The sequence below is a fragment of the Eubalaena glacialis genome, chromosome 1, assembly GCF_028564815.1.
Source record: "Eubalaena glacialis isolate mEubGla1 chromosome 1, mEubGla1.1.hap2.+ XY, whole genome shotgun sequence".
NCBI lineage: Eukaryota > Metazoa > Chordata > Mammalia > Artiodactyla > Balaenidae > Eubalaena > Eubalaena glacialis.
In genome coordinates this window covers 173961513-173976437 of record NC_083716.1, presented here as the reverse complement: position 1 = coordinate 173976437, position 14925 = coordinate 173961513, and the positions used below count along the sequence as shown (strand labels likewise).

Below are 14925 nucleotides of genomic sequence, written 5' to 3'. Positions count from 1 at the left end.
TTTGTTTCCTCATTAGGTGATACTGAAGCAGCTTATAATAATCTGCAGCATTGCCTAGAACACAGTCCTTCCTATGCAGATGCTCATCTCCTGATGGCTCAGGTTTATTTGTCTCAGGAAAAATTCAAATTGTGTTCTCAGTCTCTTGAACTTTGTCTGAGCTATAATTTTAAGGTAAGTGTTCCAGACCCAAGTGGATAAGACATATCGCCCTCCTTGAACCTTTAGCAGATGTTTACATATTCAACTATTTTGTTTTTTAGCCTGTAATATTTTGCTAATAAATGCATTTTTAATGGAAAATATTTTGAACTCATTAGCAGTAGGAGAAAAAAATGGAGGCAACTGTGGTGTAGTTAAACAGCTATATGGACTTGGCAACAAAAGACCTGGAGATAGTGTCTGGTCTTTTCACCTGTTTCTCTCTGAACCTCAGTTTTCTTTTCTAGAAAACTTATATAATAATACCCTACAATTATAGTGAACATTAAATGCAATATGAATATGTAGAGATAATTGTAGACTGTAGAGCATTGTGCCAAATATTTTTATGTATAAGGATTTTATTTTATTGCCTGTTTCTTTCTTGGACCTTGGTTTTTAATAACTTCTTTTTAGAAACATCATCAGAGAACAGCTAGTCATTTTGAAAGTTGGTATGTGGTTTGAGGATATAAACACACTAGATTTCTATCCAAGATATTCAGTGTGAACATCTCATATTCCTGAGCATTACGGAAAATCCTAGGTTCAGGGGCTTCCTGAGCGACCTGGAGTCAAGGAGGAGCCTCTCAGACTTTTGCTTTGGTTGGCAGTGTCTTGAGCCCTTCGATGTGAGAACCCTTTAGTGCACTGGAGAATTCAAGCTCCAGGCAAGGTTTGCAGAAGATAATGCCTGCTTCTTAGGACGGTAGTTCTCAAGACTGGTGGTGCATTGTGACCCCAGTGCCAGTGCCCCACCCAGTGAATCAGAATCTCTGAGAGAAGAGCATAAGCATGATTGTTTACACAAGGCCCACAGGTAAACACGATGCCTAGCTACGGCTCAGAACCCAGCATTAGGAGGACTGTAGCCATCCTGGAGGTTAGATGGCTGCCACATCCTCTCATTCTGGACCATCTTCTTCCCTTTGACTCCTTCCTCATCTTTTGTCATTCTCTTTATTTTTTCTGTATATGCTGTTGATAGCCAAAATAAAGACAGGAGATTCATTACTACGTGTTTCGGAGTAGTATCAAAGGGTAAAACCAATGTTTGATTAACGTGTCCTGAAATTTTTAATCTTAAATTATTTATGTATTTATTTATTTACTTTATTTACTTTTGGCTACGTTGGGTCTTTGTTGCTGCGCGGGGGCTTTCTCTAGTTGCAGCAAGGGGGCTACTCTTCGTTGCGGTGTGCGGGCTTCTCATTGCGGTGGCTTCTCTTGTTGCGGAGCACGTGCTCTAGGCACGCGGCCTTGTGGCTCGCGGGCTCTAGAGCTCAGGCTCAGTAGTTGTGGCGCACGGGCTTAGTTGCTCTGCGGCATGTGGGATCTTCCTGGACCAGGGCTCGAACCCGTGTCCCCTGCATTGGCAGGTGGATTCTTAACCACTGTGCCACCAGGGAAGCCCTGAAATTTTTAATCTTCAAATTAGAAAATAAAGAAAAGACAAGAAACTGTGTAGAAATCTGATAACTTTATTTCAGTACGAGAAGTTTGAGGTAAAGAAATTCATTTCCTGAAAACTAAAATAATTTCTTAGAATATATTTGCTAGCCTTATACACTTTGTGTGCAATTTCTTTCCTCTCATGGTAGAAGCATTTAACTTGTTTGTTAACCAGTGGAACACTAGGTAGTGTCAGGTTAGCTGAATTCTGATTTAATGTAATGATCAGAACATGAGTAAGAGGACAGAAATAGACCTCATGCATACAATCAACAGGGTAGACTGTCCTCAAAGATCCTATGATTATAACATTTGATGGATTGTAAACTATGTGTTGATGTTGTAAACACTCCAAGGAAGTATTTCTGAATATTATTTTTTCAGGTGAGAGAATATCCTTTATATCATTTGATAAAAGCTCAGTCACAAAAGAAAATGGGAGAAATAGCAGAAGCAATTAAAACCCTGCATATGGCAATGAGTTTACCAGGAATGAGGAGAACTGGAACTTCCTCAAAGTCAAAATACAGAAAAACTGAAGTCGATGCAAGCCATCGTTTATCAGTCTTTCTTGAGTTGGTAGAGGTTCACCGCTTAAATGGAGAACAGGTAGGTCAAGTGTAATTCAATGGCTCAGATCTGAACTTTGTTATTCAAGTATATAGAGTCGTAGGAAATGAAAAAGCTAAAATTATTCACTTGACCAAGTGGTAAAGTTTAGAAAATTTATTCTCATCACTTGGCACCAGATCATGTTACTTTCTATAGCCCCTGAAGTTAGACATAGTTTGTACTGGGATGACTTTATGTATCAGTGTACTTACATTGGCTACCATGAGATGTAATACTAGATATACACTGTATGTGTAGTATATGTAATAATATGATGTAATGTGATGTACTGTAGTATGTATTAATATAATGTGTATAATAATATAACGTATGATTACTTTGGCTGTCATGAAATGTAATAATATAATATAGTTATAATTCTGTGAATTCCTAAAAGGGCTCTCTCACACACACACACACACACACACACACACACACACAGACACACAGATGTACTACTGGAATAAAATCAAAGTACCAATCTGAAATTCTAATAGTTGAGAAAATAAAAGAACCACTGAAATAATACAGCTTTGGTAAACTAATAGGACAATCATAAAATCAAATACTTAAAAAAATACAGATAGATCATAAAATCAAATACTTAAAGAATAATAGAGATAGGTAGATGGATAGATAGGTAGAAAGAAGGCAAACAAAAATGTAATTCTGAGAAAAGAATTAGAACCTTGTAGAAAATGAGAACTTAACATCATTTATATATATTTTTCAAGTTGCAGCTGTTGCTAATCAGTTATTTCATATTTCATATTTTAGTGGAAATTAAGAAGGCTGTGTCCAGATACTTGCCGAATCTCAAAGAATTTCCAGTTCACTAATAAATTAATGTAAAATGCACTTAATAAGAAGAACCAATTCTACTATAGATAGTTGATTCTGAAATGCACTATTTTTTTCACATTTTAACGTTTCTTAAATCAGAATGTTTTAAAATCTCTAAAGTTGAGATGAATTAAAATCAATGACATTTTAGATTCATTGAGGTACAGATTTGGAAATTAGGAAATATATTCACCTGGGGTATAACAAAAATGACGTCCTAGTGTAGGGAATAACGTAATCTGCTATGTAATGTAGAGCCATCGGGTACAGAGGGTGACTGTGGACTGGATCCCATCGAAGATGCAGCAATGAACATGGCTAAGAGTTTAGGCTTTGGAGTCAGGCTGGTTCTATCATTTGTTAACTTCTTAACTGTCTGAATCTCATTTTACTTACTGCAAAGTGGGAGGTAATTATAGTAACTACCTTAGAGGATTTTTGTGAGAATTAAATGGGTTAATATTTACAATGCTGGGTGCAAAGTAAATGTTTATTAAATTATAGTAGCAACAAGTCTTATGTAGCAACTGCTGTTGTCCGAGTTATGAGAACACTTTTCAGCTAACAAATATTTATAATGTCATCTTAATTTGGTCTCTGAGTTTAGTTTTAAATTTTTGTACTTTTCAAAAAATCTATCATTATTTCACAAATATCATAACTGTACTAGCATTTATTGTTCATTCTGTATTAGTAGAAAACCTTAGTTTGTAGTGTAATTTGTTGAAATTTTGAATGTTACTTGAATTTCACCTTTACAGCATGAGGCGGCCAAAGTTTTACAAGATGCCATCCATGAATTTTCCGGGACACCTGAAGAGTTGCGTGTCACTATTGCTAACGCAGACCTAGCTCTGGCCCAGGGAGATGTGGAGCGGGCTTTAAGCATGCTTCAGAATGTTACATCTGAGCAGCCTTATTTCATAGAGACCAAAGAAAAAATGGCAGATATATATCTGAAGCACAGAAAAGAGAAGATGTTATATATCACTTGTTACAGGTAAATGGTTCTTTCAACCCATTATATCTTGACAACATTTATCTCCTAAAATTAATCCCCAAATTTCTTTCTTTTAACTGCTTTTCAGATACTTTATAGATCCCTTCCTTAATGTGTTCTTGCTTCCTTCTACTACCACCAAACACAGTCACTCTAACCAAGTTACTCACTCTCCCTAAAATGTAAATCATAGTAATTATGATTTATTTCAACCTGTGGCTTACTTTAGTTTCTCAGCTCTCCTCTCTCATCAGATGTTATTTTTGGACTTTGAAAGAGCTACAATTACATGTATTCTCATAGCTTAAAAGCATTATGTAATGTAACAATTTAGGGGCTGTATAGTCATATTTAACACTCAGTATCATAGTTATAGCAGAAGAAAATTATGGCTTAGTATATACCACACTAAGGCATGGATTACAGAAATGGCAGGGGTTTAAAAAGTGTCATACACTGACGCCCTTAGGAGTTACTGGGATACACAAAACACACACATACACACACGAGACATGGGTGCACACATGCACACACAGGTTGCTCTTACACTTCTCCCCAAACAAAAAGATAAAGATACAAGCACACACTCCATGTGAGAGAAAATTAATGTTTTTATCCTTGAGAATAGTAAAATGCTGATGAATTAAGTCATATTGGTTCATATGTATTTTGTAAATATCAAAGCCCAGAAAGCTGCTCAGATTCTTTATAGGTACTGAGTGATTCAGAGAAACTGAGCAGCACCCCCTGTATAGATGGATGGACTGGAGTTTCCTAGATTATATTTTCTATGATGTTTCTAAAATATCAGCACTATCATCTCTAATGATATGACAATTTTTTTTTCACTCTTCACACCTTTTATTTTATTATTATTTTTTAACATCTTTATTGGAGTATAATTGCTTTACATTGTTGTGTTAGTTTCTGCTGTATAACAAAGTGAATCAGCTATACATATACTTATATCCCCATATCCCACCCCCCCCTTGCATCTCCCTGCCTCCCACCCTCCCTATCCCACCCCTCTAGGTGGTCACAAAGCACCGAGCTGATCTCCCTGTGCTATGCGGCTGCTTCCCACTAGCTATCTATTTTACATTTGGTAGTGTATATATGTATGACAGTATTTTAAAATAGGGTTGATGTGTTTGGATGCACTATAGTATAGTAGCTAAAAGCATAGGTTTTTGTTTTTTCAAGTAGATCTGACACATTAGCTATAATAAACTCAGCATGATCTATATAATTGTAATAATTTTCTTTTCTGCGTTTTTGGGCCAATTAAGTGAGATATTGTACATTAAAGACTTAGCATCACATTATTTGAGCAACCTTGGTATTTTGACCTTTAGCAGTTTACATTTTGCAGGTAAAAAATAAGCAGCAAATGTTGAAGTAGAATATTTTATATTTTTTAAGGTAACTCGTTGTATATGACTTATGCCATGAGTATCAGAGCTCAAGATGCATAGGAGGATGATAAGTGTTTGTCATATTTTGGAACTTCATTCCCACATCATGTATTTCTGGATAATGAGAGCTTATATGTTTACTATCTATCTGTATACTTTTACCTGCATTTCAGGAAATAGAAAAATTTAATGGAAAAAATTGTTGACTTAGCATAAACAATTTGAGTGTGGGTATGGCTGGGGTTTTGAAACAATATTACACTGTTGGATATGAAGAAGGCACTCTGAAGCCTATTAGTTCATTGAAAAAATAAGCTTATCTTTTATTTAATTGGTTTAGAAGAAGAAATTTGTATTCAGTATACTAAGTAGAGTTCCTCTGATTTCCAGAGAAATTGCTGAAAGGATGCCCAGCCCTCGTTCTTTTATTCTCCTTGGTGATGCATACATGAATATTCAAGAGGTAAAGTTTCTGACACTACTGAACTTAGATTTAAAAACAAAACAAAAAACAAAAATTCTTCTTTGTGATTAGTGTAACATTCTATTGAAAGGAATTTGGGTTTTTTTCTTCCAGTTTTATTGAGATACAGTTGACGTGCAGCACTAAGTTTAAGGTATAGCATAACTATAGTTTATGATTTAACTTAAATACATCATGCAATGATTATCACAGTAAGTTCAGTGAATATCCATCATCTTATATAGCTACAAAATTAAAGAAATAGAAAAAAATATTTTTCCCTTGTAATGAGAACTCTCAGGATTTACTTTCAACAGCTTTCACGTATAACGTACAGCAGTGTTAATTTTCATGTTGTACATTACATCCCTAATACTTGCTTATCTTGTAACTGGAAGCTTGTACCTTTTAACCACCTTCATCCAAATCCCCTCCCCTCATTTTAATAACATTTACTTAATAGTTAAAGATCCAGTCATCACAATAAAAAGGGAGACAACCATTACAATTAAAAAGTTATAGTTATTTTTCAAATTGAGATCCAGTTATTCAGCACTATCATTTGAAATAGAGATGATAAGGTGAGTCACCTTTAAACAAAAGGATGGAAAGAGCTACTGGCTAAGGTGGTGTTTTCTTCAAAGGGAAGCAATCCTCTGACCTCTGGTTCTGGCTTTTATAATGATGCCAGATGAAAAGCTGTTGAGAAGCTGTCTCTAGTTTTCATATGACTATTTATGAGGACATGGACCTAAGTAACATGGGTGGGATTATACTAGTGAGTTACACCTGCACTAGTGATTATCACCTCTCTGAAATGATTAATGTTTCTGGACTTAGTATGTGCTTTATTGGTCTTAGTAAGTATTCCAAATGTAGACCTTAATTATAGAAGTGTTGCCATTTAATGGGAGCCAGCTAAGCTGTTATTTTATTGCTTCATTTTTTATCTGCCAACATTAGCCTGAAGAAGCCATAGTAGCATATGAGCAAGCATTAAATCAGAACCCAAAGGATGGAACATTGGCAAGCAAAATTGGGAAAGCTCTTGTCAAAACTCACAACTACTCAAAGGTAAATATATTTTGAAATGTATCTGTTTTAACAAATCTGCAAACCGTGCTCTGTGAAGGATCTTCAGCAAGCACTGTTTGTATCTTAATGGTTGGAAACTCCAAATTTGTCTTTACAAACTGGAATTTGTGTTAAAGACTTTCTCAGTGTCTCAGATTCTTCTCTGCTGCATTTTGCAAAGACTTTTTGGACCCTAAAGTTTACTTCAGGTTTCATCTTACAGCAAAATTCTGCCATGAAATAAATTATGATAAACTTAACTGTTGTTACATCTCTTTTATCATATGACAAAGCATAATAGATGTCCTTTCTGTTGAACCAGTTTTGGTAAGCCATGTGCTTTGAGGGGTTTTTTTTGTTTTTTTGTTTTTCATTTTTGTTTGTTTTGTAGTAAGGATAATAGATTTTCCTTTAGTTATATTCTTGGCCTATTCCTGGTAACTGTTGAGCATATATACAACAGCTAGCAAAGTATTTGCATTCACTAACTTTTGGAATAAAACTGGAAAAAATTTTAACAAAGTACTTTAGTTACTTGTTGTAAGAAATGCTAGTTGTCTTGTGTAATATTGGATTCTGTAAGAAAAGTGGCACACTTAATCAATAGTGCAAGTCCATGCATAAGGTGCTTTTAGGTTACTTCCAATTGCTTTAAGTCGTAATGTGTGCAGGATCTATGCTTGAATGCCATTCTCATTGCCTTTTTTTCCCCTAACTGAAATGGATTTTGTTTAGGCAATCACTTACTATGAAGCTGCTCTGAAAAATGGACAACAAAATTATCTTTTCTATGACTTGGCTGAGCTCTTATTAAAATTGAAATGGTATGACAAAGCAGAAAAAGTTCTTCAACGTGCACTAGCTCATGAACCTGGTATGAAAATCTTTCTTATTTGAAAAAGTATACCTAATATATCTGATTCTTTTTATTTTTATATTAGTATGTATTTGTATTGTTAGTGTATGTGAGGTTGGTTCTTTCATTTGTCAGAATGTCACTCTACTAAAATATTTTAAAAATCTTAAAACAGATTTGTGAAACAGTTTGTGTTATAGAAAACTACTTTCCAAAGTGACATAAAGGAAGTTTCCTTTAGTTTTTTTTTTTAATTTAATTTTTATTTTGTATTAGAGTATAGTTGATTTACAATGTTATATTAGTTTCAGGTGTACAGCAAAGTGATTCAGTTATACATATATATGTATACATTCTTTTCCCATATGGGTTATTACAGATTACTGAGTGGTGTTCCCTGTGCTATACAATAGGTCCTTGTTGATTATCTATTTTATATATAGTAGTGTGTATTTGTTGATCCCAAACTCCTAATTTATCCCTCCCTCCCACCTTTCCCCTTTCATAACCATAAGTTTGTTTTCAGACTCTGTGAGTCTGTTTCTATTTTGTAAATAAGTTCATTTGTATCATTTTTTTAGATTCCATATGTAAGTAATATCATGATATTTGTCTTTCTCTGATTTACTTCACTTTATATGATAATCTCTAGGTCCATCCATGTTGCTGCAAATGGCATTATTTCATTCTTTTTAAAGGCTGAGTAATCTTCCATTGTACATACGTACCACATCTTCTTTATCCACTCCTCTGTCGATGAACACTTGGGCTGCTTCCATGTCCTGGCTATTGTAAATAGTGTGCAGTGAACGTTGGGTACATGTATCTTTTTGAATTATGGTTTCCTCTGGATATATGCCCAGGAGTGGGATTGCTGGATCATATGGTAGCTCTATTTTTAGTTTTTTTAAGGGACCTCTATACTGTTCTCCATAGTGGCTGTACCAATTCACATTACCACCAACAGTGTAGGAGGGTTCCCTTTTCTCCATGTCCTCTCCAGCATTTATTGTTTGTAGATTTTTTAATGATGGCCCTTCTGCCCAGTGTGAGGTCATACCTCATTGTAGTTTTTATTTGCATTTCTCTCATTATTAGCGATGTTGAGCATCTTTTCAGGTGCTTTTTTGGCCATCTGTATGTCTTCTTTGGAGAAATGTCTGTTTAGATCTTCTGACCATTTTTTGATTGGGTTGTTTATGTTTTTGATATTGAGGTTCATGAGCTGTTTGTATATTTTGGTGATGAATCCCTTGTCAGTCACTTCATTTGCAAATATTTTCTCCCATTCTGAAGTGGGTAGTCTTTTCATTTTGTTTATGGTTTCCTTTGCTTTGCAAAAGCTATTAAGTTTAATTAGGTCCCATTTGTTTATTTTTGTTTTTATTTTCATTACTCTAGGAGGTGGATTGAAAAAATCCAGCAATGGATGTTGCTGCAATTTATGTCATAGAGTGTTCTGCCTATGTTTTCCTCTAAGAGTTTTATAGTATCCGGTGTTAGGTTTAGGTCTTTAATCCATTTTGAGTTTGTTTCTGTGTATGGTGTTAGAGAATGTTCTAATTTCATTCTTTTTCATGTAGCTGTCTAGTTTTCCCAGCACCACTTATTGAAGAGACTGTCTTTTCTCCATTATATATCCTTGCCTCCTTTATCATAGATTAATTGACCAGAGGTGTGTGGGTTTGTTTCTGGGCTTTCTATCCTGTTCCATTGATCTATATTTCTGTTTTTGTGCCAGTACCATAGTGTTTTGATTACTGTAGCTTTGTTGGAAGTTTCCTATAAATTGTAACTACAACTGGTGTTTAAACAAGTAAACATTTTTATAATCCTTTTTAAAAGTTGTTTTTTTTAAAAAATTCAGCATTATTAAAGAGTATAATGTACAAGTCTCCAGTTTCTCCTGTGAGTTCTACTTGCCCTGTTCTCAGACCTCCCTAGAGGTAACCATTTTTGTGTTTTAGTGTATATTTTATATATATTTATGTAAATATCTAAGTGTAATATGCATATTGTTCTTTTCAAAATGTATCATTCTTCCTATTCAGCAATTTTTTTCACATACAATATGTTGCAGATATAGTTTGATGTCAGTACATCCATATTATTCTATCTAATGGACTCACAGTATTTTATAACTCTGTAAGCTATTTAACTTTTCCCCAATTAGTTTGTCTTCCAGTCTTTTGATGTTATAAACCATGTTAAAATGAATATCCTTGTATCTCATTCTTTGGTATACACTTGCTTATATTTCTTAAGAGCAAGATGCTACGTTAAAGGGTATGTGCACTTAAAATTTAATTGGATACTATCAAATTGCCTTCTGACAAGTTCATACAAATTTACTTTTTAAAGATCTGTACTTTTTAATAAAATCTAGTGCTTGTTCATTGCAAAAATTTGAAGATTACAGAAGTGAATGAAAGTTGTGTCCCTCTCCCACTCTCCAGAGAAAACCACATCCTGATCAATCTCCCTGCCCCTATCTCTCACACACTGTTACGTAACACTTTTTTCTACCAAAAAGGAGTCATATTATACCCATAGGTCTGCAGTATGCATTTTTCATTTAATAGCCTCTCTTCATTTTGGCAAATATAACGCTTTTAAATTTTTTAACATAGGTAGCGTATTTTACTGTATGTCAATATCATAATTTATTTGATGAGTCCCCTATCAATAGACATTTAGATAGAAGAAAACATTACTGAGATAGAATCCTTGTTTATATAGCACTATGTACTTCCTAGAATTGATTCTTGCTCCGTTGTTTTTTCTTAAGGGTAAAAATGTCCCAACATTATGTAGTATTAATTATAGAGAAAACAAACTTTTAATTTACATTTCTTTGATGATTGATAAGGTTAGGTATTATATCTATAGATCATATTTTCACTAGGAACTTTTCATTCATATCCTTTGTCTTAATCCTTTACCTATTATTCATTAATCTCTTACCTATTATTCATGTTGCAGATATTTTCTCCCAGGCTGTCCTTTCTTTATCAGATTACTTTATCATTTCATTGGTCAAGTAGAATATTTAATTATCATATATAATACCTACCAGTCTTTTCTCTTTTTGACTTTTGAATTTCTTGTCATGCTCAGAAAAAGCTTCCCTAATCCTAACATTAAAAAAAGTTTTCTTATATTTTTCTGGGGTTTTTGTAATTTTAATTTATATAATGGAGAATTTAAATTTTTATAATGGAGAACTTTAATTCACATACAATTTTTACATATAGTTTCCCAGATGGATAGCCAATTATATCTCAGTGTCATTTATTGAAATGCCACCTTTATTATATAATAAACTTTTTTATACATATCACTCTGATTCTGGGAATTTTTGTTTTGAGTTCCTTCCTTCTCCTCCCCTCCCCATTTTTATTTTTACCAATACCATGTTTTCTGTGGTTTTAAAATATGTTTGGATACATAGATAAGGCAAGCCAACTCTAAATTTTCTAATATGTCTAAAATGGTCTTTTAATTTAGCTTTGAAGTTGATGCTTAAATTCTCCTAATTCGAATGCATTTATTAATTCCGTAAAAATACTTGCATGAGTCTTGTCAGACCTTGCTTGAAACACTACAGATGGCCTAAATGTGGATATGCATTTTTTAAAAGGTTGTAGAGGAGGAGAGATTCAAGTCGTATGTTTTACTTATATGGGCATAAGTATATTACATTTATGCAGTATAAATACTTTCATTTAATAATTTGCTGAGCACATCCAATGGTGTACTTAGATGCCTTCATGTGCATTTCATTATATGTTATTAATGCTCACATTAGTTTTTGAGGCAAATAAAATTATCTACATTTTTAAATTAGCATCTAATACTAAGTTTCCTTGAGTTATCCAGGTTCACCTAGCTGATATAGTAGCACCAGGGTTCTAAGAAACATCTTAAACTTAGCATGTTTGAAAGTGAATTCCTTATCTGCCTCCCCCGTCTGTTCTATGTGCAGCCTTCTCTATCTCAATAACTTCATCCTTCTTTGTAGTTTTGAAGAACCAAAATCCTTGCCTTCACCCTTGTGCTTGCCCATAGGAAATCCTCTTGGTTCTGCCTTCTAGATACATTCACAATTCTCCTGTGTCTCATTATTTCCACTGCTGTCACCCTGTCCTAGCTACATCGTCTCTTAGGGGGATTAAAGCAGTAGCCTACACTGGTCTCCCTGTTACCCAATCCTCAACCCCACAGCCGGACACAGTCTTTCCCAACCCAGCAGCACTATTGGACCTTTTAAACAACCAAAGTTCAATCACACCTGCTCAAACTCCCCCTTGTCTCCCATTTCTCTGAGTTAACCAAAGTCTTACAGTGGCTTACATGGCCTTCACACGTGCATGCTGTTGCTCCTCTGACCTCTCCTTCCAGCCTGCTCTCACCATGGTCATGGCTTCCTTGTTCCTTGTACCACCTTAGAGCTTTTCTTACCTGTAAAATAGCAATAACAAAACCTGCTTCTCAGGTTGAGATTTTAAATAAATAATGATGTATGTAAACCACTTCAAACAGAATATGGCTCAGGCCATGCTGTCAATAAATGGTAGAAGAAACATCTTTTTGTTAATTATCTAGGGTTCTTTTATTACTCTTAGATTACAAAATAATAATACCAAATATTTAAATAGCACTTGCCATGTACAAGACTTTAATTGCTTTGCATATATTAGCTTATTTAATAATTTACTAACTTTTTAAATTTTACAACAATCTTATGAGATAGGTACTATTATTTCCCCTATTTTACAGATGAAAGGGAGGCACAGAATGGATAACTACCTTGTTCAACTAGTACCTTGTTAACTAGAAAGTGATAAAGCCTAGATTTGAAACCAGACAGGTTGGCATCAAAGTCAGTGTTTATTATGTATATATATGTATACTTTATTAAGTTCTGTTATTTAAAAATAAATAGTAGTTATCTTCTTAATTGCATGTACCAACTACCCTATCTTGTTTTTAAATGACTTCAATAAACAGAAGTGCTTATACACTTAAGAATGGAAATTGAGGACTTTCCTAGTGGTGCAGTGGTTAAGAATCCACCTGCCAATGCCGGGTACACAGGTTCGATCCCTGGTCTGGGAAGATCCCACATGCTGAGGAGCAACTAAGCCCATGCGCCACAACTACTGAGCTCGTGTGCCCTAGAGCCCGTGTGCCGCAACTACTGAGCCCCACATGCCGTAACTACTGAGGTCTGTGCGCTCTAGAGCCCACATGCCTGGAGCCCATGCTCCTCAATAAGAGAAGCCACCGCAATGAGGAACCCATGCACCGCAACAAAGAGTAGCCCCTGCTCACCACAACTAGAGAAAGCCCATGTGCAGCAACAAAGACAGATAAACAAACAAATTAATTAATTAATTAAATCTTTAAAAAAAAAAAAGAATGGAAATTGAAACTCTTCTCTGTGTTGTTGTATTGTTATCTCTTGTATGTCTAAGAAAAGCCTCCAGTTCTTTAACTTTTCTTCCAGCCAGTTTTTATCCTAAATCTTTTTTTTTTCCAATTTGGCCATTCTTCAGTTAACTTAACCTTTTTAAACTTTATTCACTGTTTTTCAGAATCAAGTATAAAAACTTGTAGAAAAATGTAAAGATTTATTTTAAATGAATTATTATTTTTTCCCATTATATTTGATTCTTTCATAGTAAATGAACTGTCAGCTCTCATGGAGGATGGACGTTCTCAAGTTCTTCTAGCAAAAGTTTATAGTAAAGTGGACAGACCTGGTGATGCAATTACTTCATTACAACAGGTAAACAAATGCCTTTGTTTGTGAGGGGTTAAGGATGGGTGATGGTCTCAGAAGGAAATATGCCACACGTAAAAGGAAGACAATCTTTTGGCCCAACTGTCATAGAAAATAAGTCAAATAGAAATAATGATTGAATGCCAGTGGATTGTACTGTTTAAATGTATTGTTGCTAATTATTATAACAATTAGGAAAGGTTGATATTTTTAATCCTGTTTTATAGCTGAGGGAGCTTGGTTTAATAACTTGTGCGAAGTCACATGACTAGTGTCATAGGCAGGAGTTGAACTCATTTTTTTCTTCCACTTATTTATATCTTCTTTAATTTCCTTTAATGTTTTGTGATTTTCAATGTAGAGGTTTTGTACACATTTCCTTAGAGGTATTCCTAAGTGGCTGATGTGTTTTGATGATTTTTCAATTTCTAGTTTGCTAACAATTTTGTCTAATGCACTCTCTGCATCTATCAAAATGGTCATGTGACTTTTCTCCAATTTTTTTTTTCCTGTTTATTGATTGATTTTTGAATGTTAAACCATCCTTATAGTACTGAAATAAATGTCACTGTTGTGATTTTTTAAAAGACATTGCTGGAATTTAAAGATAGTTCCTAATATTTTGTTCAAGGTTTGTGCATATATGTTCATTAGAAAGATTGGTCTCTAAGACATGCTATTTCTTTAATGTTTGGAACAATTCAGTATTAGCACCTTTGAGACCTTGAGGTTTCTTTGACAGAAGATTTATTAATAGATTCAATATCTAGATTTCAACACACAAAATGTGTGTGTGTGTTTTTCAGGCAATGTCCAATAATATTTTTTTGTTCAAGTTGTGAATGAATTGAGCTCACACTGTTAGATTTCTGTGACCCCCATGTAAGCTTATGATTTCATTAAGATATGTAATCTTCAACAACGTAATATCTTACCCTTAATTGTTGGTATGTTTTATCCCTGTTTTCTGAATTACATGATAAAGGAATGGCACCTAACCTGAGGTTAGCTACCATTAGCTAAAAAAAGTGTAATTTTCATAAATTTAGGCTTTTAAAACATTTTAGAAGTGAATTTGGCATATTTCATTCCATTATGAATATCATTAGTCTCAGTGATTCTGGTTGCATGAGCTTCTGTGTTCTATGAGCAGACACATTGAATAACACTAAAAAAAAGGACAAATTGTGGTTAGACAATGCCAACAAACCAAAATCAAATTCA

General features: G+C 34.3%; 1 protein-coding gene across 5 annotated transcripts in view; it reads left to right on the top strand.

Moving 5' to 3' along the window:
- The window catches only part of TTC21B (tetratricopeptide repeat domain 21B), an 87726-nt gene that overhangs the window by 31077 nt on the left and 41724 nt on the right, over positions 1–14925 (top strand). For all 5 annotated transcript variants that reach the window (XM_061201131.1, XM_061201123.1, XM_061201116.1 and 2 more), the window contains 7 exons: positions 17–174; positions 2038–2262; positions 3870–4108; positions 5914–5986; positions 6950–7060; positions 7796–7934; positions 13601–13707. In XM_061201131.1, coding sequence (XP_061057114.1) covers positions 17–174; positions 2038–2262; positions 3870–4108; positions 5914–5986; positions 6950–7060; positions 7796–7934; positions 13601–13707 — 1052 coding nt within the window. The remainder of the gene's footprint in view (positions 1–16; positions 175–2037; positions 2263–3869; positions 4109–5913; positions 5987–6949; positions 7061–7795; positions 7935–13600; positions 13708–14925) is intronic.